This window comes from Oryzias latipes, chromosome 24 (genome assembly GCF_002234675.1).
Source record: "Oryzias latipes chromosome 24, ASM223467v1".
NCBI classification, from domain to species: domain Eukaryota; kingdom Metazoa; phylum Chordata; class Actinopteri; order Beloniformes; family Adrianichthyidae; genus Oryzias; species Oryzias latipes.
The window spans coordinates 4,706,501-4,733,974 of NC_019882.2; the positions used below are offsets into that span (position 1 = coordinate 4,706,501).

At 37.6% G+C, this 27,474-nt stretch overlaps 1 protein-coding gene across 5 annotated transcripts in view; it reads right to left on the reverse strand.

Moving 5' to 3' along the window:
* Positions 1 to 27,474, reverse strand: part of lama2 (laminin subunit alpha 2) — a 112,905-nt gene that overhangs the window by 57,800 nt on the left and 27,631 nt on the right. For 4 of the 5 annotated variants that reach the window (XM_023952768.1, XM_023952771.1, XM_023952770.1 and 1 more), the window contains exons 14-22: positions 19,778 to 19,882; positions 15,211 to 15,422; positions 14,252 to 14,363; positions 13,868 to 13,981; positions 12,535 to 12,662; positions 10,066 to 10,152; positions 6,201 to 6,412; positions 757 to 863; positions 264 to 536 (exon numbers count right to left, since the gene is read on the reverse strand). In XM_023952768.1, coding sequence (XP_023808536.1) covers positions 264 to 536; positions 757 to 863; positions 6,201 to 6,412; positions 10,066 to 10,152; positions 12,535 to 12,662; positions 13,868 to 13,981; positions 14,252 to 14,363; positions 15,211 to 15,422; positions 19,778 to 19,882 — 1,350 coding nt within the window. The remainder of the gene's footprint in view (positions 1 to 263; positions 537 to 756; positions 864 to 6,200; positions 6,413 to 10,065; positions 10,153 to 12,534; positions 12,663 to 13,867; positions 13,982 to 14,251; positions 14,364 to 15,210; positions 15,423 to 19,777; positions 19,883 to 27,474) is intronic. The other variant, XM_023952772.1, reaches the window with a different exon arrangement.

Below are 27,474 nucleotides of genomic sequence, written 5' to 3' on the forward strand. Positions count from 1 at the left end.
TCATGTGCATGTTTCAGTAAAAAAACAAAACAAAACATGCCGCATTCTTCACTGCACCCATGTTTAAGAATGGCTTCCAACACACAGCTACTATCAAGCCATGTTTCCTCTGTAATGCACTCTACAAAATCTAGTAAAACTCTTTTGAGCAACACAAAAAAATGAAATGACCCCCCCCCATGCAAAATAAATAGTGTAAAAAAAAAAAGCGCCACCAGTGAGACAAAAGCACACACACCACTGCCCCATGCAGTGAGCGTTACCCCTGCCTGAGGTCGGTACGCTCCCCTGGAACAACCCCCTGTGCGGGAAGTGCCCCCCCATCTCTGGTGCACAGCTTCTATTGGAACACGCTCCACAGGCCGCCGGGTTTCCCGCCTCTCATAACTCGGGCGGCGCTGATCGCAGCGTGAGCCCGCAAAGCCGGGGCGACAGGTGCAGCGGCCCTCTGGGTCACACCTCTGGGCGATTGAACCGCGAGGGCTGCAGCGGCAGGGCATACAACCAGGATGCTCTGCATCCCACCAGTAGCTGGGCTGGACCAATCAGGATTTAGAAGAGTGGAGATGAAGGGGCCAGTAGGAATAAAAAACCCCAAAGAAAGAAAATCGAACAGCATTCGCCATGTTTTAACTGATATGTCCTCATTTTCATAAAGAAAAAAAATTAATGAGAAGGTAAAGAGTAGAGTTGAATCTGTACTGTGATGTTTCTTTAGCAACATTTTCAAAATAACTTCCTTTTTCTTCAACTTACCTTGCATTTATCGCACTGTCGTCCCAACACGTCTTCTTTGCACGGGCACTGACCGCTCTCCTTGTTGCATACTTCAGACAGAGAGCCATTTATATGGCATTGGCAGGCTGTGTAGAGACATTTGAGTGTATACAATCAAAATTAATTACCAACATAGTAATTATGTAAGACAACAATAAAGAAATAGATAGAATGTTGCCAATCAAATTCTAAAAAGAGATAACATGAAGATTTGAATCTGAGTGAGATCATGAAGCAGCCGTACAGATTTGTGTGTTTAGCGCTGACCATCCCCGTGTCCACTGTGTCTGTCGAGCGGACATTTTCAGCTCTAAAGCGAATCAAAACCTACGCAGAAACATAACTGGACAGACTCGGCTCTCAGCACTGGCCTTGATGGAAAAGAAAATGACTTCTTGATGGAACTGAAGCGCCATAATCTACATGACCGGATGATAGAACTGTTTTTGAGGCCAGAGAGGAGGATGGATTTTGTCTTCAAATAATCCCATTTTTTGATGAGTGAAATGAAAAATATAATAAATAATATTCAAAATTGATGAGGTTGTTTTCAATGATTTGTGCTGGCTGTAGTTGTTTGCGCGAGATTTGTTGACTGAAGGCCCGGGTGTGTAATGCACGGTCCGCCACTGTAAGCAGCAAATATTGCCAATCTGTCAAACATTCTTTGTTTCGGATACTCAGCACAACTTTAGTCCTTCCCATGCTTTGTGATGTAACCTCCCTGAAAGTAATGAAGACACCTACATCTGTCAATCAACCTTTCTGATAAACAAATTAAAGCCTGAATATCACAGGTTCCATCTGGATACTAAGCGGATAGCAGAACATATGCGGAAGCGCACAGATGCCAACATACAGTTAGTTTCATTTGATATTAGTGGCACACATGGATCAGAGTCTGCGCTGCCTCCTGCTGTTTTCTACCATTAGATGTAATGGAATCGGAAGGGAGACAAGGGATAGTCCACAACAGATGTCCACACATGGACACACCCATGCAGTACGGCATACATGACCACCAACGCATAAACACTATCAAGCACATCCGTTTAAACACATCCTGTACATATATGCTTCTCTTCTTTTCTCGTCTCCTAGCAACACCTTTAGGCACCATCTGTACTCTGTTCAGTCAGTCACCACTATGTAAGAGTTGTCTTGGGACAAATGCTACTTAGATTTGCATTATAGTATTATTTCATTCAGTTTTATTTACCATTCTGACTTAAATAACATTGTATTGTGCATTTACCAATAATTTAGCCTGAATGCATTGTATCTGTACTAGTTTAGCCATTTAGCACAAGTTTAGTGCTAAATGGTAAAAAACGTAGTTGTTTAAAGCTATTTGATATAAAATAATAGCATAAAATTTTTATTTATTTACCAACTAATCCTGAACATAAGCCAAACATTAAATATTAAACATTAAATAAAAACTATGAACCTTCTAGGTTCAGAAATGTTGTTTTTCTGAATTAAGATAACTTTTCAACTCTAACTTTTCAACTTTTCTAACTTTTCAACTCTAAAAAGAAATCCACAAAAAACTGTGTGTGGATTTTATATGTATATATATATATATATATATATATATATATATATATATATATATATATATATATATATATATATATATATATATATATATATATATATATATATATATAATTTATTTTTTTATTAAGATAGTATAAATTATATTGCATTAGGCAATTTGATAATGAACTAAAGATCAGAAAACATGATTATATACCATAGGTTTTAAAGTAAAGTTTGGATCATACTAATGAGATGGTGGTCCCAGAAATGCATGTATCAAATATGACAGAAATTGTTAAATAAAGTTGAAATAGTACATTAAAACATGTTTCCATCATTTGCTGCTCTGATGAAAACTTTTTTTTGTGTGATTTTAACCTTTCTATGATAAAATGAAGCTCAAAACTACAATTAGAAGCAGACAAAAAAATCGTATTTGTAATGTAGAATGTAAGCTTTTGCTCTGTTCTGATGCATCTACTTGCAGACGAATGGATTCATGTTTTTCTTTATTTTCCTCCTCTAACCATGCATCTGGTTTAAAACTGTACAACTGGATTGCTCAAATATTGCTTGTCATTTTTATAGTATTAGTAATGTTGGGTCAGGGGTGTGTGGGGCTGTAAGCTAGTGGGACAGCCTGTAAACAGAGCACTCTTAGAAATGGGAAGGGGAAGGGGGGCGGGGTTGTTTTACACCAACAGTCCAGCCCACAACTCTGAGACAAATTTCTAATCAACTAGAAAACAGCACAGGATTTTTGATTTTGGCTAAAAACTGCCATATCGTAACGAACGGGAACTGGGAACTCTTTGATAAAAGATGAATTGAGTCTGTCTTTTTTCACTAAAGCTACTTTGTTACCTATTTTATCAACGATAACACATTCTGAGGCCAAATAAGGGAACCTAGGGCACAAATCCATAATGTTTTACCAAGCAGCCTCATGTAAACATGAGACTAGGTCTTATAGGAAAAAGTTATTAGGGTAAAAGGTTTCCATGGAGCAAAGGAGCACAGCAGTCTTTAATGTGTTTTAGCGTCAGTCAAACAGTCGTCTGTCATTGATTAAGGCGTATTTTTTGACGGTGGGTGGGTGTGGCCGACTGTAACATTTTCAATTACACAAGTCCACTTCTGGACCTGATATAGGATCCCTGAAAGAAATTGGTTCTAATGTTCTGGACGATCTGTTTAAAAGAGATTCAGAGGCATAGTGGCATTGATTATTCCCGGTCTACATGGTCTCTCCTTCCTCCTACAGCTCGTTTTAGGTTGCTGAATGTAAAATGAATACCCAGCATGTGTTCTAAAGAGCTTTCTTGTTTTGAAATGGAGTTGAATGACTCTTGGAGATGTGTTGAGGTTTTTGTTCTTCCCCTTAAACTGTTTTTCTTTATTTCATTATGGAAGAGTTTCGCTTCCACAAATGGCTCTTGTAACAGTCGTTCCGCCTTCCAACCTTCTTGTAGTTCATCTGTTACATACGGTAATTTAGCATGTATCTTGTCTAAGTAACATCTTTTCTTCTTCTGATGCGGTTCAGTGGATCGATGTCTTTCTCCCTCCCAGCGAATAGCTTAATGTCGTCTGTTTAGAGAAGGTGGCCGATGACGGCTCTGTGTCACAAACACTGACAAATCTTAAGAGTAACCCGCGCAAATTTGTAGCAACTTTGAAGTAATGATGCCCCGTGCGAGGAACTGTCAAGAGTACTTCATGTTATTGAGTTTCCCCCTCAGACGGATGTCTTCGTGGTCAAGTTTGCTTGCAAAAATAAAACCATTTTTCCTTTGGAGGAGGAATTAAATGGAACCATTATTGGAGGGAGGGGGGTGTAAAATGGCCACAGCAAAAATGGCTTCAGATGGGATCTTTATAGTCTAATGGTGCACAAATGGACTCGGGCTGAACTCCCATGCCCTACTCAATAAAATTCATTAGGACTGGGAGTGATTGGGAGAGCAAGGCAAAACACAGAGAGACAGGGAGAGAGTTGTAGTCTTTTAATAATTCTTGGTGGTCTTTTGTCATTCCTACAGGATCAATAGCAGTCTTCCATCTCCCGGAGAGCAGCTGATCAGTACTGCAGGACAGCAATAGATCAGTCTGATTAATCAATAGCCATTTAGCTTGGTGGAGAGGGAAACAGCCACAGAACAATGCACTATTAAATACACATGAATACCCTCTGTCAGCCTGTCTACCTGCTTTTGTGCCACTTTGACAGTTTAATCTGCCTGTTTATCAGTCTCCCTGTCTGCTGCCCAGTGTAAGTCATCTCTTTTTTCTGTCTATCCAACGGTGCCACAGTTTTGAGCAGGTTTTGCAGCATCTTTTTGCAACTAGGGACCATCTGTCCATCCGTAGTCTCAGCTATCCGTTGTTCCCTTTTCACAAGTGGAGTTTTTTTTCTTCTCACTTTTAAGCACAACTGGAAATAATTGGGCTCATTCAACATCACACCTCATTCTGGCACAGCCGCTCGTCTCCACACACATCCATGCAAACACACATCCACACTCCAGATGCTAGGCTCTGTGTTTAATGTTTGGGCGGATAAATTAAACCTTCTGAGTATATTTATCCAAGTATCACAAGTAGACGTTGTGCTTCAGTGTAGCCTTGATTATTACCAACAAAAAATAACATCTGGATGGTAATTATTTGTTACAACATGTAAATATAGAGAAATATCTGTCAGACATACACAACAACCAAAAATATAAAGTTTTTTTTTTTCATTTGTTCTTTCCAACAGCCGAGCAAACAGATCAGAGCCGAAGACCTCTTGTGTTGGACAAATTTTACTGTTACAATAGGGAGTTATGAATCTTCTGACACGCAAGGTGTTTATTTGTATTAACTCCTTTTGTATTGAGGCTAAACTTTATTTTTACTACTAAAAAAATGAGAAAAGGAAAGAGTGGGATGTTAGAGAGACAAAGGATAGGGAAAAAAAGGGGGTTAAGGATGTTGAAGGAAGAACAAGAAGTAGGAGGAGGTAGAATCAAGAAGCAACATGTTATGATAATATTTCTAAATATTCTGTAAGACTTTAGCAAAGTGTTTATGTTTTAAGAGTGTTAATGTTTCAAGTGCACACATCAGTATTAGAAAACATTCAATTAAAATGTAATTTTGAATGATGGCTGTTTTTAATGCTGTTGGTTGTGCTAACATAGTGGTATCTTTACCAGATAACTGTGAACCATAAATACACTCAATCGATAACTTCTGATAGTTTGAAGTAAGAAGTAATAAGAAGAAGAAGCTTAAAGAGGGTGACGGTCATTAATTTGAAGTTGCTCCACCCACTTTTACTGCATTCTGACAAAGTGTGACAAAGTAAAGTGAGATTTGCTCAAGAAATCTGAAGCGCTCAATGAATGAAAATGAGCACCAACACATTACGTGTTAAAAGCATCGTTATATCCCTTGTGCTATCTTTTGGGGTCAAGTTGACCCCACCTTTACACTGACATGTTCTCCCTACCATGACAAAGGTGGTTAAAGGTGGAGAGGATTTCATGCAATCCATGGACACCAGTGAAGATCAAAAATCAATGAAAAAAATTTTAAGCGCACTGTCTTGTGGGTCCAGATGACCCCACTGCCAACATCAACGTTTGGAGTGGGGTCATCAGGACCCCACAAGATAGCAAAAGGGATACATCAGCAAAAACCCCTAGTGTTAATGATGGGGATGAAAAGAACTTGGAAAGTTTTTAGTTTTTTTTTTTTTAGAAGGTAAATTTCACAAAGACACCAAATTTACCTTTTATCTTGCTACTGACTAACTCATAGTTCTGTTCTGACCTGAACCTAAACCTAAACAAACAATTTACATGATAAAAAGAAAGAAAAAAATTACTTACGCTGGCAGTTCTTTGCTAGTATCGCATCTCCATAGTAACCATCTGCGCAACTCTCACAAGCCGCTCCCCCATAACCTTGGCGACACTTCAGACACTGGCCTGTGATGGGATCGCAGCTGCCAGGCACAGAGAGATCCAGGTTGTAGTTGCAATTGCAGGGCTGGCAGGATCCGCCAGGAACATCCGGCTGTCCGTAAAATCCATTTGAACATCTGCAGAGATGCAGAATCAGTCAGCTCAAAGTTTTTACTTTAAACATATTAAAATATATAGAAAAATGCCATCAGAATTAACTGTGAATTTGCACTAATTTTATAACGTATATTTGTATCAACAATGGTACAAAAATCTGCAGGCTAACCTTGTATTAATATGTTTCCAAAACCTAAACATTTCAGACTTAAGGAGCTTTTATAAAAGACATAATTGATATATTTATATATATATTTATAAAAGGCGACAGAAATGCTTCATTCAGTGGCGGAGCTAGAATATTTTTTATGGGGAAGGCCATTACGAATGAAAGGATGAAAAATACATATTTCTAAGAGTTTATTTATTGGTAATTTTTATTTCATTTAAAAATATTGCTTTTGTAATGTTTGCAATCCTTAAAGAAGCTTGTATTGATGATTTATTTATCTTTGTCAATAATGATACCAATATTGACTATAATTTTGGGGGGCAAGTGTAGGGCAAAGCTTTTGCCTGTGGGGGAAGCTGACCCCCCTTTATACCCCTGTAGCTCTGCCCTTGGCTGCATTGATGTGTGCTGTCCCATGATGGCATATCCAATTTTGCTGTGTTTAAAAAAAAGGGGTCTTAGAACAAAACAAACAAACAAAAAAAAGAAAACGGGGTTACTTATATCTTTTAAGAAATGTTTCTTTTGCATTTTAACACACTGGTTTTGTTATTAGTTGGACATTCCAGGTAAAAATATTAATTTGAGAGGCTGGGACTCGGACAAGAGTCAGAGAAACTAAATAAAGTCATCTCAGGCTGAAAGACAGCTCTGATAAGAGTATTAGGAAAAATAATAAGAGCTGGAGGACAGAATGTGGAAGGGGAAAACAGAAAGGGGGGCAAAAAAGTCAGTGAAAAACAGACAAAGAAAGATTTTTACATCGGAAAAATAATTTGATGGAGGAGAAGAAAGAGTCAAGAGCGGCCGTTCATTATTACCACTGACCCTCCTTGGTACTCAGTGGAACAGGTTTATTAGATGTTGCCTTGGTGTGTGTACATAAGTGTGTGCACGTGTACTAAAGGGTCATGCAGTGTGGTGCCACAAGTACATTTTTCTTATCAAGTGAAGAACTGCTCAGGAAATCTCATTTTGAGACATGAAATATTGTTTGTTTTTCATGTTCTTTTATTCTTTTTCTATTCTTGCATATAATCATTAATATAGGAAAAGCAGAAGAGATTAAAGAGGAAGTTAAAAATATCCAAATGAAAAAGACAGTTTGCATTATTGATTGTGCTTAAAAAGAAAGGTGAAGAAACAAAGAGCTAAATCTCTCTCTTTATGAGTTTATCATATACATTTAAAGGCAGGCTGCTCTTTAATTATTTTCTGGTAACTTTCATCGTATTAATAATAGGCCCACTTTTGAGTACATTTGCACCTCCCTATTAGAGTTGTTTTTAAAATGCTTATCTCCTTTCAGTTGTTTTTACAGTATTATATAACATTTTTTCAGTTTTTGAATGTGATCCGTTCATCTAAGCTTCTTAAAGAACCAGTTTCTGGTGTTTTTAATATGTTTTTATGGCACAACACTGATGATAGAGGACATTTATAAATCAAATTAAACTTCAATTGGCATTTCCGCGTATTTCAGAAATGTTGTGAATCAGGAGGAGAAGAAAAAACTACATATTTATCAAATAGAAAATATGCTGGGCGGTCCTCTAGATCCCTGCTCCAAGCTTTCAGTCATGGGGAGGGGAAGGGGGGCGGGGTTGCAGCATGTTTTTCTAATGAACTACTGCTGCTCTTCAGAAACTACGTCCTAAAAGATAATGTTTTATTTTATTTTATTTGGGTTGAAACAGAATAACCACACTTAAAAGGCCACTGGGAACACTTAAGAAATAGATCAAAGGGTGACGACAGAGGGGACTTTATTGTTGCATCGTGAATATTCCTCTTTGCTGTGGGAATAGATTTAATATTTTTTCACACAAATTTAGAACAAAATTCAAAGTCTTTGCATTTTGAAACCAGGATGCCCAGGATGACAAAAAACATTGAGATATTATGTCTTAAAAGGTCGCCGTTTTTTGAATCGGCTACAAAATCTGACTTCCTAAACATCTAAGATATAAGACATAAGGAAAAAAACTAAAACTATGGAATTAAAAAAAATCCAAAATGTGCAAGTAAAATGAAACTTTCAATAAAATATTAGAGACAAAACTGGTTACTAATGAAACCTAAAGATGGCTGCACCAAAAAAGTCATTGTTATACTTTATAATACATTTTTATATATTTTTAAACATGTAAATATTGTACCCTTTTGCTCTTATTTTAAAATTGATCCTGCAAAATGGAAATTCCCTTCCCTTTTTGTAGGATGTACAATTGTCTTGCTTATCTTATCTCTTATCTTAATTGTCATGTCCTTACAAGGGTTCTTCCATTTTTTTTCCTTTTTACAAAAAATCTCTTTTTTTGAAACCTATGTAGGTCTCAGTGCATTAGCTCTTTTTTGAAGGATTTCTCTTTTTTGGTGAGCTATAAACACAAAACTATGAGTTTAAAATTTTATCAGGAGATATTTATAAATCAGCTTTTCATTTCATATTTTGGACATGTAAAGCAAAACTGTCACTACAATTCATTGGCAGCAGTTGATAGTCTAGTAAAATGTGCATTTTCATAACTGATTACCATAGAAGTCCAAACATGTTTTAGATAGTTTTTTGAAAATCAGCAAATTGTTCTAAATTCTGAGGGTTTTTATTAAATATTGATATTTGTGTTTGTCAGGATATGAAGAAAAGCTGCAGAAAACCTTTGACATCTTTGTGTGATTGTAAATCCCTGTTTTTGATTTGAAACGCATCAACCGGAGAAGCCAAAATGAAGAGAAACGGCAATAAATCGGTGGGATTAGTTTGACTGGATCTTTGGCTTATTTGAAGCCACACTGGTTGTTTGGCCTGTTTGAGGCGGAGAGGAGAAAATACTCTGTGAGTCAGTGTGCTTCTCAGTGACGAATGAGCTTTATAAAAAGCCTCAAAGACGGACAGATTTTGCTGTGGGCAGCATGGCTGAGCATGCCAAGTATGCAGGGCAGCAACCCCAGGGCTGACCAGCAGCTGGGCTAATTGCAGCTTTAGATGTATTGAGATCACAACTCTTTAAAGCAAATATTATTGGCAGATTTCAGGTTTCTTTTAAAACATTTTTTACTTTTTGCCAAATTTTAACTGAGTATAATTATTTATTAAAGCTATGTGACTCTGTTAGTATTAACCTTCGCAGCAATATTTTTCAAAGTTTAGATCCCTAGAAGTCCACATTTTCGACAGTACAGCCTGAAGTTTGAACATGACTGGCATCCAGAGACAAAGTGTCCTCATTATTCTTGGACTTGTTGAAAAAGCCCACAGCTAATGGAAGAAGAATGTCAGCAAACCAATAAAATGCACCGACTGCAGAGCAGACGATAATAAAAAGTTGTCATGGTCCAGCTAATGAGCTAAATTTAGTTGTCATTTGACAACAACCCTATCTATTATTTTATCTTGTTGTAGTCTTCTTCTAGAATAAAAAAAATCAATTTTAGAGATGATTCTGGCTCCAAGAAAAGGTTAGATTAGCTTATAAACAGAGGATAAGTGTGTGTTACCTTTCACATCGAGGTCCAGTATAACCCATCTGGCACCTGTTGCACACCAGTTTCCCGCCTTCATCCAGGTGGCAGGTGGGGCTGAAGCTTTTGTGGTTCCCGGGTTGTTGATGAAGTCGATAGCGTTGTCCAAACGTGACCAAAGGCAGGAAAAAGCAAAGTGGAAGGAGAAGACAGAGGCGAGTTGAGACCATTTTACCCCACAGTTGGGTCACAGCCTCCACTTCCTGCTTTGCCTCTTATAAAGACATGCTCTTCTGCAGGTTAGCACACTTCTGGTCTGTAGAAGAGAAGTCCTGGGACACCACAGTGTCTAAATGAACTCAGAGTAACTAAAGTAAAGTGACAGTCTGTCGCCCTCTTCCCGACTCCCACCCACTTCTACAAACTATAGATAGTCCTGCTGCCTTGGATACCAGAGGGGAGTTACACACGATCAATGTTGACTGATGTGCGTAGACAGTGAAAACATGTAAAACTCTAGTATTAAAAGCACATTCATTTTAAAGGCAAGTCTTGCATAAAAACTTGTTTTCTCTTCTAAGCTGTTCAAAATGACACCAAACTGCAGGAGACTTTTATATACCGGGATGACTGTAAAGCTACGTTCACAACGTCGTCTGCACCGCCCGTTCAAGTGGCCACTTCCAAAGAAAAGTCTATGTTTGGGACTCCTGCAGTCATAAGTAGCTACGCACATTTTTTAAGACGGTTTCGGGATCTACATACAAACTGCGCAGCAAGTAAACAAGATCAAGATTAGATCAATCAGAGACTCTGATTTAGTAGTGACGATTGGATGGCTTCTCTTTTAATTTACGGCAGTGCCAAATGTTTGAAAACTGATCACTGATCAAGAATGATTCATTTCGATTCGTGCCTGGCTTGAATTCTATGACACCAAGCCTCTTCCAACTGTAGGTGATGGACTTGCGCTAGTGAACAGTAGAAAGTGAAAAAACAGAAGAAGCCCTTCCCTGCTTGTCCAGTGTGAACACCATATGCTAAGAATCCATGCTCGTGAACGCGCGTCAAGTGTGAACGTAGCTTTAGGGGAACTAGGACACACCTGCGCTCCCCTCAAAATGCAGCCGCACCTCTCTACCACCCGCCAAGGGCCCGGACAACCCAAATACTCGCAGTACCCATACGGGTTAACTCTTGTTCGTGCATATGACTAAGATATAAGATGTGTAATATCGTTTTTATGTATATGTAAAACAGATTATTTTATTTATAAAAACAAACTTCAGGAGGTTCTCATTCACAAAGGATGACTAGATTACCTGAGCTTTTTACAGGTGAAACTACAGGTATCGTCGTGGACACAAGAAGCAGCTTTGGCTTTTCTCTGTGTCATGTTTTTTTATATATGTAAATCCAACCAAAAGAAACACGTTTACCGAAAGGTAAAAGTCACTTGAACTGATTTTGAAAAACGAAATAATTAGTAGCTAAGAAATCAAAGTTAGTAGCAAAAATGAAACAACACTCAAGAAATAAGCAGGTTTTTATTGGTTCAGTTAAAATTTCAATGCTGACTAATCAGTAAAATCTCAAAAACAGCTGAAAGAGGGGCTGAAACACTGGAGCTGTTCTTGCTAGAGTAAGAGGGGGGTGGAAAGTTGAGTCCTTCTTTAGCCTGTGTGTTTTTGGACGTGACACGACTAAACGGGAATTCTCAGCTGCTGCCGTCGCTCTGACAGCAGCTTCCAACAGTTCTCTAAAACAGGAAGTGCACTGCGATACGAGTGTTTCCTATGTCAGGACCAGGAAGACATACTCTTCCTCTTTCTCAGAACTCATGAGGATGAAGATGCTAAATCAGATGAGCTGGAAAATATTCCAAATCCTATCCCTTTGTATTAGTGATCTTTTAAAATACAGTTATTCAGCAGAGTACATCCTCACTGCTTCTACATAAATGTGCTGGAAGCAGAAATTTAGGCAGTTTGTGAGTCTGGAGCATTCAGGTGTGCTTTAACACAATTCAAAGAAGTAATGAAAAAAAGGCTTTTGTAGCTTTTTTAAAAAGGAATTGCTGCCTTCCACCAATCTGTGAAAGGTCGCAGGGCCATTTCCAGACAATGTGACGTCCATTATTGTGTGGTCGTTTATTCACAAGTGGAAAATTCATAAATTTTCGTGTGGTTTTTTGTGTGTTCCTGCCCTGGATTTTAGGATGACAAAAGAGCTTGATAAAGGATTTTCAAACTTTTTCAATCCTTTCAGAGCTTGACATTTGTCATTTAGGTCTAGACTTGTTGATTTTATGGATTGCGGTGACATTTGCTCCTAAACCGTTCTTGTGTCTTCCTACAGAGAACATATTTTTCATCATAATGCTCCCTATAGCCTTTGAGAAGGGGAAGTTCACAGAGAGGAAAACCACAGAGAGGCCAGAGGTACAAGATTGAAGCGTTTCATTAAATTGTGCTGTGTTTTAACCTCTAGGTTCTTGGAACCTACTTGTTGCTGGGAAGAAGCAGCGGACAGGCGCAGGGCTGACAGTCTGCTGGTGACCCACGGGTGGCGTTGCCATAGTAACCAGGTAGACAGGTGTCACAGTATTGGCCAGCAGTGTTGTGGTAGCAGTCCTGAGGGAGACAGTGAGAGTATTTGTCTTTAAAACCTATGTGATAAACCTGCCTCTATTTTTCTTTTCTGAGGATACATTTTGACATTGATTTTAATCTGCATTGTGTACATAGCATTTGATTAGATCCAGTATTTGGTTTTAGGGATTTGCCACTAAAAAGAACATTTTTGCTCTTTTTAGTTTATGTTTTACTTTTATCACATGAATATTTGACTTGTTCTGTAGTCAAAAGGGGAGTAATAACTAGGGATGTCCCGATCCGATTTTGACTAATTTGATTTTGAGAATCTGCCAATACTGAATCCTTCAGAATACATTAAAAAAATGAATAAATGTAATAAATGTATCCAGGGGGGGCCCTATTTTTATTTTATTAACCTTCTTTTTATCATGTAACACTTAAACAGTAAAAGCACTTCTGTGAAGTAGTTTCAACAATCCAGAGCAAATTGTGCAACTGATAACTAGTAATATTTGTTAACAAATAACTAGTAAAATAGGTGATAATTACTTACGTGTAGAAAGTTTGATGAATGTAGCTTTAGTATCTTTAGAGCTATTGAACATTCATATCTTCAAGAAAAGGTAGTTTACAATAAAATAAAAATATTTTCCTTTAAAATTGTTTTTGTATCATAAATATGTATTCATTACTAGCTCATCACAAAATCGAATTTATTCAATTCTGTTGTTTTTGAGAGATTAATGATTTTTCAAAATCACATTAAACTGGAGCTTGCACTTTGTAGACAGCCATCTCTCCATTTAATTCTCATTAAAAAGAAAAAAGAAACATTTTTTTTTGTTGAAATCCCTTTAAAGGTCATTGTTTGTGCTAAGGCAAACCAGTAGACACTTGCTGTCGGTTTAAAATGTTTAGTAAGAGTTAATGATCCCCTAAGTCCGAATCGGTCGATATCTTGCTAACTTTACTTAATATTTTTGTGCGCCTCCTGCTCAAAATAGTGCCGTGTTGTGCTGTGTTTTACAAAAATAAAAATGTGCAGACTTCTACTATAGTGTATTTACTGCAAATAATAAACTTGAACAATAGCGCTGATCATAATAATGAGAATAAAATAAATATCCAATCCCTGTTTGGAATGGAACATCTCAATTCACGTAATTGGGTCCGACGTCTGATCATGTGATCGGATCGAGACATGTTTGGTGTCTGATGAAATTAGCAGGTAGTTCTCTTACCAGACAGTGTCCTGTGATCTCGTGACATTGGGTCGCGTGTCCGTGGCAGCGGCAAGGTTCACACACACCGTGATAAAGGTTACCGTTAACTCTCCGAAAACCAGGAACACAAGTCTGAAAAACCACAATGGGTGAACAGACCTGCAGCATTGAGAGCGTCTGCTAAGAATTTCAGCTGAATTTGTTTTTAAATAAAGTTTACATTAGACAGAAGCATTTTTCAGTAAAAACAATCTATCCCTGAAATTCTGTTTCTTTCTAAACAAATCACTTCCTGTTCCTACCATACCCACGTTTCACCCCAAAACTAAGTAAAAATCTCACACAGAAACACAGTTTTATGCACACTTAGTTCATAAAAGTGATTCATTTGCATAGATTTACCTCACAGGATGTCCCAGCATACCCAGAAGGACAAGAACACATTTCTACAGCTGATGCTGTCCTCTCACTTCTGCCAGAAGGACTTGCTACTTGCATTGAGAATGAATGGAGTCTACAAATACATTAGAAACATTTTTCCATTTGAATAAACATCTCAGTCTCAGTCAGGTAACAACAGCTGCCCTGAAAGTTTCAGTTCTGGGTTAGTAGTTGGGAATTAAAGATCTGTTTTTGTCAGAAAACACACAAAGACTCAATTTGAGTTGAAGATTATTAATCTTTAAACTGCGTACATTTTGCCCATATTGCGTGGATGAAAACAATTGGTCATACGTGAAGATACGTGGAAAAAGTGAAAAAAATTGTGGTCTTTACGTGAAATCTTCACAGATGTCACAAATGAAACACGTTAAAAACCACAGAAGAAGTACAGATAAACCACATAAAGAAGACGTAAATCAAAGTAGAACATGAACCATACATGGTTATTGCGCTGTTTACATGCAAGTCATTAGTGATCCATGTGTCAATTACGTAATTTAAACGTGATGTGTACACTGTATACGTGCTATAAAAGTAATACATCGGTGGTACATGCATGAAAAGTTTGTTAGAACGGTCGGGGAAAGCCAGCATATGCATCTCACAAAAATTACGCACAATTTTCTTCGATTTTTATAATATTTGCATGTAAACTCTGTAAAATATACGTAAACTGCGTAGTTCTCAACCAGCCAAAAGTTTTGAGCAGCACAAAACCGAATTTGCGTAAAGACCCGTCGGCCGAAACCCTCGACAGACTTCTGCGCACATCCATGAATGACGGATGCAAGAAACACTTATTCAAGTATATATCACAAAAGACGAACATTTTATGGCGTGGAAAATGTGCAAAATGTACATAGTGGCTGTGTGAGACGGCCTTTATGCTGTTTTAACACCTCGGTCATGCTTCCCACCTGTAGACTGCAGTGGTCTCTGTGCTGTAGGAAGCCCGCACCATCACACTGGTCACATTGGCCAGCACCATTAAGAAGTCCCTTCGGTTGATGGGTCGTCCTGTCTCAGAAACCAGGAAGTTCTCAGGAAGGAGGAGGATGTGACTGGTGCTGGGCGAGGAGGGGTACACAGGCTGGCCAAAGCGCTTATCAATTATCTTCATCCCACCTCCCTGAAAACGATAAAGAATAGAGTTGCAAACGCGTGTGCCTTTCATCAGAGTGATGTTTCATTGGGTAACGAGCTGCAGGCTCTATTGACATCTTGACTGGACAAAGTGAACTGAGCAGAGACCCAGCATCTGAGTGTGCTCAGACTATAGATCAGTGGCGTGTACCGACTCACGCAGAGTGACAACAGCAGTGGGGGCCGATAAACCAATAAATGAAAACTAATTAAAAGAGCTGGAAGAGGAGAGGGCATCAAATGACAGAACAGCACAGATAAAACTCAATCAATTTGTGAGAAAAATAAAAGCTGACAAGGACAGAAAACTTTCAAAAGAGAGACTTTAGATAAAACATCCAACAAATTAAATAAAAACAATTATTTATTATTTTGTACCGTTTAGATGTTTGTTCTATGGTGGCCTTGAAGTGAAAATCAATCAATGCAAAAACCTTAAAGATCACACAATTTAAAAAAAAAGAAAAACCAACAATTAAAAAGTATTACATTTAAAGGAAATTTTGAAAAACCAGCATATTAAAAAATTGTTTTTGGGAACAGAAAGTACAGGAAGCACCCAGTGGCAATCAATTTTGGGCCTAGCAAACCACACAGTGGCAGAAATGGTTAAAAAATAAAATAATATTAATAATAATAATAACAAATAATAATAATAACAATATAATAGAGAATGTTCTAAACTTTCTTTGGAAAGTTTTAAAACTATTATGGGATGGCTACAGCACCTTCATGAGAGTGACCCCCCTCCCCCCATTTTCCCCACAATATGGGAAAAGAAAACTTTCCTTCCAGCAATCTCAATGAAATTTCGCACATGCTGTTGGCTTAAGTCTACAACCACACCTGGAGTTTGGTTGACTTTTGACCTCGGGAAGAGGCTGCAATCTTAGATAAACTAAAATATAATGTTTTATTTTTGTTGTGTTCTTTAATGTTGAGGGATTTGTTGATGTGATTTGCCACTGTATTAATCCTATGACTTCATTTTGTAATTTCTTCAGATTAATTTAGATTCTGTGGCACTTTTGAAAGCAAATTCACATAAGTGACTCCTTCTATTCACCATATTTACTATGTACAAATGATTTTAAGGGTTTATCACGTTATTGTTCACCTATCAGCATATCCCGTCAGGGGTCGCCACAGCAAATCAGCTTTCCCTGATTCGCACAGGGGGTTTGGCAGAGATATTTTACGCCAAATTCCCTCCCTGACACAACCCAGTATTTTATCCCGGCTGGGGACGGGTACAGGGAGGCTCAGACTTGTTCCACCCTGTGGCTACGTTAGGCATACTGATGAAGCTCATCACAGCCGCTGGGAAACGAACCCATTTGGATTTACCTGAAGCTGATGTAAAAAAAAAGAGAAAAAAAAAAGGTGGAGTAATCTGCGCTGAGACATAGTAAAAAAAAAGAGATACTGAAAGACAAAAGCTGTAGAAGAGATGGAGAAGAGGGACAGATCTGGCTGACAGTGTGTAGGTGGTTCATTATTGTCATCATTTGGCGAGACTTTTTGTTGACAACAAGACCAACACTTGTCCTCTCCTCCTCCTCCCAGTCTGTCGATCTCACAGACAAATCTTTAAATAACACAAGAGCACTGGTTTTGTCCTATCATATAGTTTATTGTCTTCCATTCAATTATTTCTTGGTCATTTTTCTTTTATTCACTTCCACTTTTGCTCATTAGTTTCGCAATTTAAATGAATGTACTGGCAAAAACCACCTGATTTGCAATTCTTTTTAAGTGTTAAAGTCCTAAAAGTTCATGTTCCATGCACCTGCAAAAACGGTCCCAACAATGTTTCTTTCTCTGAAGTTACACCTTAGAAAGATGCACAGGTGTGCTAAAGTCAAACTTTTTATTTTTATTTTATTTTTCTGATAAAACACGGGAAAGCTTTAAAAGTGTTGTCTCTCTTTCTCTGTGTATCCCTTTCCATGTTTGTACCCAAAGCTCTCACACACAGACTGTGTTGTTTAGTGATACAGAAGCCATTAACTGTTAAGAAATAGCATTGCTGCTTTGCTTATTGCTGCCATGCATCATACTGCAACCTGCTCATTATAAGACAGAGACAGAAAGTAAGAGAGACCCTATCTGCATTTTTTATTGCTAGGTTCAGCGTTTCTCTGCGAGCTGCAGCTGCCTGTGTGTGTACGCGTACATCTGTCTGTCTGTTTTTTACAGATTATGTTTGCTACTTCATTATTTTCCTCAGCAGTTGAAAAAGCCAGCAGTTTGTGGGCAAGAAAAATAATGCTGAGGACACGGGTACATAAATCTGCACCCCATTTTCATGGAGTTATGCGGAAATTTATCCCCGCGCCAAAACAGGATGTTTGTTAAACTTTTGCGAAGCTCTTTTTCAATGTGTCAAACGGAGGGAGCTGCTCATTGAAGTGGAGCTCATTTCTGGGTTCCACCATGACACTGCTCCTCAGCAGCTTCTTCAATGTATTCACTGGGTTTAAAAAGTGACTTCAGTTACACAAGTGGAAAATAATTAACCAATTCAGACTTCATGGATTATTCATATCAAGTTTGTTTGCTACATTTAAGTGGTGAGTACCAAGCTTAATCTGAAAATTACTTGAGGTTAAAACATATTTATGTAAAATTTACATTTGTGTAATTTTTTACTGTTAAATTATATTATTAATTTGGCACTCGGTCATGTTTAGGACCTGCTAAGGCAGCCTTTGCATTCTTTTTTAAACAGTTTAGGCCTCTTCTACCCCTCCGATACAATCAACAAGTTTGCAGATGACACCACTGTGATAAATCTCATCCCAACGGGAAACGAGACCGGGTACAGTGTGTAGATCAGCAACTTTGCCAGGTGGAGCTCAGACAACAACCTGTCTCCAAATGTCCAGAAAGGTTATGCAGAGGGCAGTGGTACGGGGGGGGGGGTGTAGAAGTACATCATTTGAGGGCTCAAGATTTCATTAAAAAAGTATTGCTTTTGTTATTTTTGCAGTGCTTATTGAAGCTTGTATGGGTGATTTCTTCATGATACTAATATTGATTCAAAAATTAGGGAGCAACTGGGGGGGGCATAGCTTCTTTGCTGGGGGAAAGATGCCCCCTCTTGGTCATAGAGACAGCCCAGAAGACCCTCAGGATGCCGCTACACACTTCCAGACTCCCAAACCTTCCCTGGGCTATACAGACACTAAACACAAAATTTATCCCTATGTTTTAATATTATATATCCTCATTGTGTGTCCTTGTGTGTTCTTATATTTTAATACCCTGTCATATTAGGCAATAAATAATTTATTTGGCCTCTGGAATTACAAGAAAGTCATTGAATCTTGAATCTTCGACACGGTCAGGATGCAATCAGACCTTGAACGTCCATTTGGTTCACAGCTTTTTGGGTTCTTTTTGCTTTCACACTGCACTTTTGAGAGAGGTCCAAGTTGTCCCCTATTTACAATAGAAGCTTACTTATTTTTTTTAGAAATAAATTAAGTACCTTAAGATAGATAAACAAAAGAAAAGAAGAAATCCAGCAAACAGCAGGGCTGATTAGCTTTCTTCACATCTGATGATCAAGCTCTGCATGAGTTTGATCATAATCATGGATGTTTTTTTTTGTCTCTCTTAAATTTCAGGTTTTTTCATCCAGGTTTTTGATATTAGGACTGACTGAATTTAGCTTCATTTTACAGGTTCACTTGGATAATCACACCGTTGCCTGTATCTTGGTCCTCTATAACCCATTTTAACAAATCTTTGAAAATATTCTCTTGGTAAAAAGTAACTAACATTACCAGGAAATTTCAAAAAGTAAAATAAAAATAAATCAACAAAAGCTCCTTTAAAAAAATGGAATGAGAGAGACTGTCCCAAACAAACTGCTGCCTAATTCATTTCACACAAAGCTTTTTCTCTTTTCATTGATAACCAATAACAAGCTCTGGAGTATTGCAGTAATTAAAAAGGCTGAAGAGTAATCCTTCGGTTTCATCTCAGACAGAGTGGAGACCTTCATTTATGCTTTTATTTCATGTAGGCTTGATTACTGTAAAGCTATCCTCTCTGCTCCTCTTAACCAGTCTATTATCATATTTCAATTAGTGCAGAACTCAGCTGCTCAGCTGTTAACAAGAACCAGAAGGAGAAATCACATTACTCCAGTTTTAGGTCTTTGGCTGCCTGTCAGCTTCAGGATTCATTTTACGATTCTTTTACCTCTCTGTCAGATCTCTAAGGTGGATCTAAAAAACTACTTTTTTGTGTGTGTTTGAATTCTTCTTGCATTTGTAAAGTGAAGTGCTATAGAAATAAAACCATTTATGAATTGATTGATAGAAAACATACCTGTATGATGAGGTCAGGTTCTGAGGTGACTCTGATGGCGTTTTGCACTTGTTGGTCTGTAGTGTAAGAGACGGTGAAAGTCACGATCCCTCCATAGGCTGTTAGCTATAAAAGCAAGCAAAACACAAGTTAAAAATGCCTAAAACGACTTTTGCAATCGATCTAATAAAGTTAATTTATATTTCTGTAGCAGAGAGATTTTCTTCAGTTTAATCAATGCATTTTTTTGGGGGGGCGTTCTCAATCATCCATTAGTGCACAAACAGAGATGGCATTTTCTGCACTTCTCAGTCGCTTATCAGGATCATCTGATTGCGACTGGAATAGAATTTTACCATTTACATTTAATGACGACAGGCAGCAAACAGATAAAAAAATCTAAACTGAACCTGGTGAGAGGAGGGTGGGCAAGAAAATGAGAACACTGAGGTTTATTCACAGCAGTTGAAACAGAAAAAAACTAAGAACAAGCAAAACGGTTTTCTGAGACATTTGATCTTTTCTATGGATTTCAGAAATCAAAATCTTTGTACTTTATAAGAAATTCTATTCTTAAAATCAACATTCAAACGGTTCAAAGTCCCACTCTGATCATCTTTTGATCTATTTTCAAAGCACCCCCAGTTTTTTTTTAATCACGAGTTTGCAGTCTTTAGCCAAAATCCAAAAAACAAATGTTGTTTTCAAGGACGTGGTTCCTGCAGATTGGCAGTAGTTTATTAGAAATTTGCCTCTGAGTTGTTGGTGTCAAGCAACCCCTCCCCCCTTCCTGTCGCCTATAGCTAGGGAGCTCTCTACGCACTCCTGATAGCTTACTGCCCCTCAAACCCCTAACCTAGCATTACCGTGCAACAAAAATGGTGAGCCAGATGCCAGCGTGGACAAGAAAAACCTTGGATCTATTTGTGGATGCATCAGAATGGAGAGGAGCAGCTTGTTGCCCACCGACTGTGGCTTCTAACAGCATTTTTTTCTCTGTTCCTAATTCACAACAATTTTAACTGAAAAATACTCAAACGCAATTTTAAGCCTAATTTTCTTCCTCCACCATCAGAAAAATGCTAAATGTTACAAACACCCCAAAAAAACAAAAAACAAACAGGATTCCATCAGAGTAGGTCTTAAAAGTCCCTCCTTTACCAAACATTTTGAATAGATACTATAAAACTCCCCAACAGCAGTACAGGACAGGTATGCACTGCAGTCCTTAGGGGGTATCTGTTGACTTAACAGAAAAAGCTTGAGCTGAATAAACGCTGCATTGGCATGATCCTCAAATTTATTACTCTCCTCCAACCTCAACAGTAATGGGGGGGGGGGGGGTGACGATAATGCCATCATAAAATCAAAGAGAAAGGGGACACTGAGGAAGTGAGGGGAGAAAGCTGAAGGAATAGGCCTTGGGAGTGAGCGAGAAAGTAAAAGATGAGCATAATGCCTCCATAAACCCGCTTCCATTCCACACCATTACCCAGAGCTTTTAAACTGGGAGGAGGGAAATACCCATTTCGCCGCTGACCGAAACTGCACACACACACACCCCAACCGCAGCAGACCTCCGAAGATACTTGGGTGGATGTTTTATTCTATAACACTTAACTCTGAGTACCTTCATTTGCAGTTCTTTGACTCCAGAGGGCTGTAAAAATCATAGCTTGAACCCACGCTGTGCAGCCTACACAAGTCCAAGACTTCTTCTGTTTGACCTTTCTTTTAGAAAGTCTGAACTGTGAATTTGAAATGATCTTTACATCAATGCAACAACAATCTACACTCTAGAAGTCTGTCTTCACCCAAGTATGTGTATGAGTTCATAGACTATGGTAGAGTTTAAATGTAAAAACCTTAAGGTCAAAAATGAACTAATTTGACATTTGAGTCTATTTTTTCATGTCGGAATGTATAAATCTGAATAATTTCATTTTTAAAAGTTAAAATAAAATAAATTTGAAAGTTAAACTTCAACGTCAACAAAGAACCCCTGAATCTGTGTAAGTAAGAACTCTACACTGGGCGAAAAGAAGGCAGTCTCTAGAAGAATGATCATTGATTTTTACTTTGCAGTAAACAGTGAATTCATAAAATTAGATGAGTGATGTTCTTATGTCAAAAAGTTTAGCTTTCACCCAGTTTGGTCACTTGTTTGTCATGGTTAGGGGGGTCATGTTCTAAAAATAACCCATAATAGGTGAAATCTGGGAAGTAGATGTTTTAAGGCTGTATTACACTGAACTACACAATCTCTATACTTTCCTCCAACATCCATACTTTTTTACTCATTAAATTTAAAAGTTCAAACGTTCATAGAAAAATGAGTCCAGTGTTAAAGTATGAAACCAAAAGACCTTATCACAATTGAAGATTTCTGTAAATTTAGCCAGATGAACGCAACCTGTACAGGAGACAAGGTATACAGCCAATCAGGATAAGAACACAATACACTGTAAAAATAAAATAAAAAAACACGCAAAATTTCAGAATTGATGAAAATCCTGAAACGGCGAGATCACGTAAGGTGCCATGTAGTGAGTACCCGGTTAACATTGTACGCAGCTCTTTGTTTTTATGTCTAAAGACAAATGAACAAAGTAACTAACATGCAACTAAATCCTGCAACAATCTTAGGTCTACAGTTTAGGACGATTGCAAAAACCTGCAACCTGAATGGAAAATTTCATCTTTTGCATTGATGTTTGATTCCGCAGAAGTCAATCCAGCATTGTAACGCTAAAATTAGCATGTTATAATATAGTCAACAATATAATATCTTATTCACAAGCTGAGTTCTGGTACTCACTGACATTTTTAAGATGCACCTTTCAGAAAAACTCTTTAGGTGCCTGTGAAGAACTCCCTCTGAGCTCTGAAATCCAGTTCTTTCAGCTCCTTGAACACAACCTGTATTCCATTAATTCAGTGCAATGCATTCCAGTTGTGATGGACTTTTTATTTTTTAGATTCTTATTTTCTTTGCTGGCAAGATTAGCACTGAGGTTCCTACCAACCTCAATGTTACACCTCATTTGCCCTGTGGATTGTGACGAGCAGTAGGACTACGCTTGTAGTTGTGTGTCAAAAAACTCATCTTTGTCTGTACGAGTCCGTCATGATTTAGTTTGGTAGACAATGCAAATACAAAAAAGTAATTTTTTCCCCATTTCTGAACTTTTTAAATTTAATGTTCCTTCTAAAATGTGTCCTTCATCATCAGAAAATTCCACCAAAACATGTTAAAACACAGAAAAACACAATTTCCATCGGAGTTGGTCTTTAAAGGGTTAAGAAGTGAATAACAGATGCATTTTAGAATTTTATTTTGAAATCTATTTTACATTTTTTTTTTCAAACCTATATAAAACTATAAATTGGATGAACTCAGTAAGGTTGCGATTATATAAGCTCAGTTCTTCACATTCCTTTTTAAGCAATAAATCAAGCTCTACTTGACTTTAGTTAATGATCACTCTATTTAATTAAGCAAATGTGACTTAACTTGATCTTTTTTACTTTTTTACTGTTATTTTATATTTTCAATTCATCATTTCTGTAATGAGTTTGATAAATATGTGTGAAGGTTTTTATTGTATTGACTACAATGCTTGAAATTAATCAATCAATCGAATAATCAAACATGTAGTGACAGAAAGACAAGGCACTAACCCACATGATGTGTCAGGGCTTTTTAAGAACATTTACCACAAACCGTTATAAGTTTTCTCATCTTACTTAGTCCAATGCTAACGTAATTCCCTTGAAATCCCTCATGACAAATAGGTCAATCTGTTATTATAATAATAAAGTTATGTTTAATAACTCAAGATTTCCTTGTAAAATGGAAAAACGTTGTATGGTTATTAGTGAAATCTAACACATTCCAAGCCACCTTTTTTTTTATTTAGTATCCTAAAACATTAAGATAATGTCCTGAAAAAAGTTTAAATTCAATGAAACCATGGGGGCAAGAGCAAAGGTTATATGCATGTTGAGGGTAATAGCTAAATTGGGGCGTGAAGGAATTTTTTGTTTACCCACATGCTTAGACCTGCTGAAATTTTTAGCGTTCTACTATTGACTTTTTCTGAAAATTCATTTCTCTGACATCATCCACTAAACTCGGACAACCATCAAAGCTTTTGTCATGGCAACTTGAAGACCCGAATCTTCCCTGGGGAGAGGAAATCAAGGAATCAAATACAGGAAGGAGAGCAGAGTAACGCAAAGGCACAGCAGGGGCATGAAATTACATGAACCGAGAGGGGAGTTATGGGTAGTAAAAAACGAAGGAACAGCCGGAAATCTGATTTTGATCTGTGTGAGCCGATAGTCCTGGAATTGGACCTCATTAGTGGCAAGCAGAAGGAAAATTAACACTGCAATGATGAAGCTGACGCAGCCTTCATCCCAGTCCAAACCTTTGTGGTTTGGTGACTTTATCGTAGAACTACATGGGCAAAAAGTGATGAAGCCGCTACCACATACTGTGAGATGGGTTTCCATCAAAAAGGATTAAAAACAGAAATTTCACAAACGAGGAGAAAAGGAGTTCAAACAGATTCAGTTGCTACTGTTGAAGTTCAGAAAGGAAGGTGACTTATAAACTGTAAAAGTTCTGATATTTAGCTTTGTGCTCTTGCTAAGCAGTGGGTTTGACACAGAGTGTGAAGAGGAGTTAAAGTGAGTCATCATCGACCTCAGTCCTCCTCTTTTCCCACAACTTTTAATCATCAAGTCAGAGAATTTGAATGTTCTGCCAGCTTTAATCCAACTATTCATTTCAGAGCTGCTATTATTATAAAAAGGTCATGTTCTTGCTAAAGAATCTGTTTTCAAAAGGCTTAAAGGTGGGTTTGGGTACAATGCTGTGTAAAACTGTTAAAAATGTACGGTAGAAGGATTCTTTTAGCCACTTTTGTTTGGCGCCACAGCTTTTTCAGTCTGTGGAATGTCAGGGTAAGTCCTTAAATGAATCTTAAAAAGCGATCCTCTTCTGTAGCACCCTGACAAAGCACAAAGTATTTACTTTCATATTTTATGTTCTGCGTAATTCTCCGTTACATTTCAAATGTACGTATTTGGGCAGCATCTTCCAAGCCTATTGGACATTTATTGGTGAATTATAAAAAGGAAAATCACCGGTTCAATAATTTTTGTGGACAGGATTTCTAGGGACTGAAAGGGGGATTGGTTTGGGGTTTCAGGAGAGGCACCTCAGCTTTAAGGTTTTATTTTTGGGTTTGAATAATTTTTGAATAAAACTGTTATTCAGAAGTTAAGGAAAGTCTTTGTAATGTGACCCACTTATGTCTAAACCATTAGTGGATCATTGTGTCTATTTTTTTTTTTAAATAACCAATATTTTGTAGTTTTGAAATGGAGGTTGATCATATTCAGGGTCCTTTAACCCAAATCCACTCTTTGCGGAGAAACGTTTTTATTTTATTTTATTTTTTATGAACTACAAGTCTTACAATCTTGAAACGACAAACGCACAAGATGTACGAATCATGACACAAGTACAAAGAAATAGCAGGGAATAAAACGCCAACATAAAGGAAATGCAAAAGCAAAAGTTGCACACGCATAGGCAGAGACGCAGCTTAAGCCTCCAGAGGAGAAGGAAACTCATCGAGCTGGTGGCAGGATGGATTTGACATTGGTTTATCCTGCGCCACTTGAATACAGCACATTTTAAAATTAATTGTTAAAGCAAATTATTTAAAACCTTAAAGGAAGGAAAATAGTTGTAATTTTAATCCTTTTCCAAAATAGATATTTAAAAGGTTTTCAGAATTGTAACTTCTATTATACGATCTTAAGAATGTGAATGGACAGTAACAGTTAGGGTCGCCAGTACAAAATAAAGTTTAATGAGCAAGATGAGCTAAAAATGGGGTAAAAATAGTATTTATTTATTGCCTTCAAAACTGACATCAACAAAAGTGTTTAGAATTGTATTAAAGCTTAAAACGGCAAAAACTGTAAAAAAAAAAAAAAAGTTTTTTTTCTAGCGATATGGGGGACTTTCCATTCCAGACAAGGACTTTTAGTTTTGGCCAATGATGTCTGCAGCTAGGTCTTTTGGGGTTTGGGAAGCACAAGATTTTGTTTCTGCTCTTTGCAGATGATGTTGTCCTGATGGCTTCATCAGGCCAGGACTTGCAGCATGCATTGTGGGTCGTTGAGGGTCAGCAGGTTCTTGACGGGAGCAAAGATAGTTTGCCCTCTCTTTTTTATCTGATCTTTTACAGGGAAACATGTACACTCCTCACGTTATGAGGCAGCAGTATCCAAGAAAATAAGACACTTTAAGTCCCAATTTAAAAAAGGTCTGTCTGGGTGTGTGGACCGACCTGTTTGAATTTCAGAACAAAACCACATATACTTATCATTTTTCTGCTTCATTTTTTGGGACTGAACTGAAGTCTTTGTTCCACTTCCTCTTTTTATTTCTTATTCTCTACTCGGATGCACCAAAGAACTTTGTAGATAAAAAACAGAAAAAGTCAGAAAAAAAGACCTCTCTAAGAAGTGCACAGAGACACCAAAACATATTCCCTCCTAAAAAACAAAGTTAGAGTCAATAAATCTTGCAAAGTACAGATCAAAGAACATATAAGTGAGAACAGTAAACAACAGCTGAAAGGAAGATTGATATTTCAGATAACCACATGTGGAAAGACAAAGAAGAGAAAAAGAAAAAAAACAAACCCGCATTGATGATGTTGTCTACAGATGTGACTACGAACTTTCAGGATGTCTATTAAATATTAGTTTTTTTATCATCTTTGTTTTAATTAGTTTAACCTCCTATTTAATAACATTGTATTTCTTGATAGGCTAGCTTTCCTTTAGGAAAAATCTGCTTTTTATAACAACTCCTTTTATTCTCTCCATTTTTTGAAATGAGGCTAATAACTGTTTCTGTGCAACAACAACGTCAGAGAGCCACAAACACGTTTTTCGCTTTTAACATCTAAGAAAAGTTCATTTTTTGGAGAATCAATACACAATTAGGTTTTGATAAACCACATTTAGCTACTTCATTTCACTTAATCTTACGATATAACGAGGCTGTTAGATCTCAGATTTTCTATTAGTTTTATGTTTCATTTTTCATGTTCAACCTGTAGCTGATGTGTTAAAAATGTGACTAAAAGGTTTGCTGACCAATGAGATTTAATGGCCTTAGAATCAGCTCTTAAAACCTGCTTTGGAGTATTAAACAATATATGATGACATGAATTGATTACTGTCTTTGCTGAGCAGACAAAAAGGAAAAGCAACATCAATGCGACTCATCCAACAGCCATAATCCCAGTAAGTTTTCCTGCAAGTTTATGCTCCAACAGAAGAACATATCTTTAGAGCAGGGGTGCCCAAAGCCAGGCCTCAAGTGTCCTACAGGTTTTCCAATCATCCTGCCACTGAAGATCCTTATTGGCTAAACACACCTGATCCAGGTAATCAGCAGCAGATAAGGCTGGAAAACCAGAAGGAGGCTGGCCCTCGATGCCTGGATTTGAACACCCCTGATTTAGAGCACGTGTCAAACTCAAGGCCTGTGGGCCAAATGTGGCCCGCCATGTCATTTTATGTGGCCTGAAAGAGCATAAAAGGTTTCAATTTCTTAAAATATTTAGTTTAGTTGATTACATATTATTTATGTATATCTGATGTTGTAATTATTCAATGTCTGC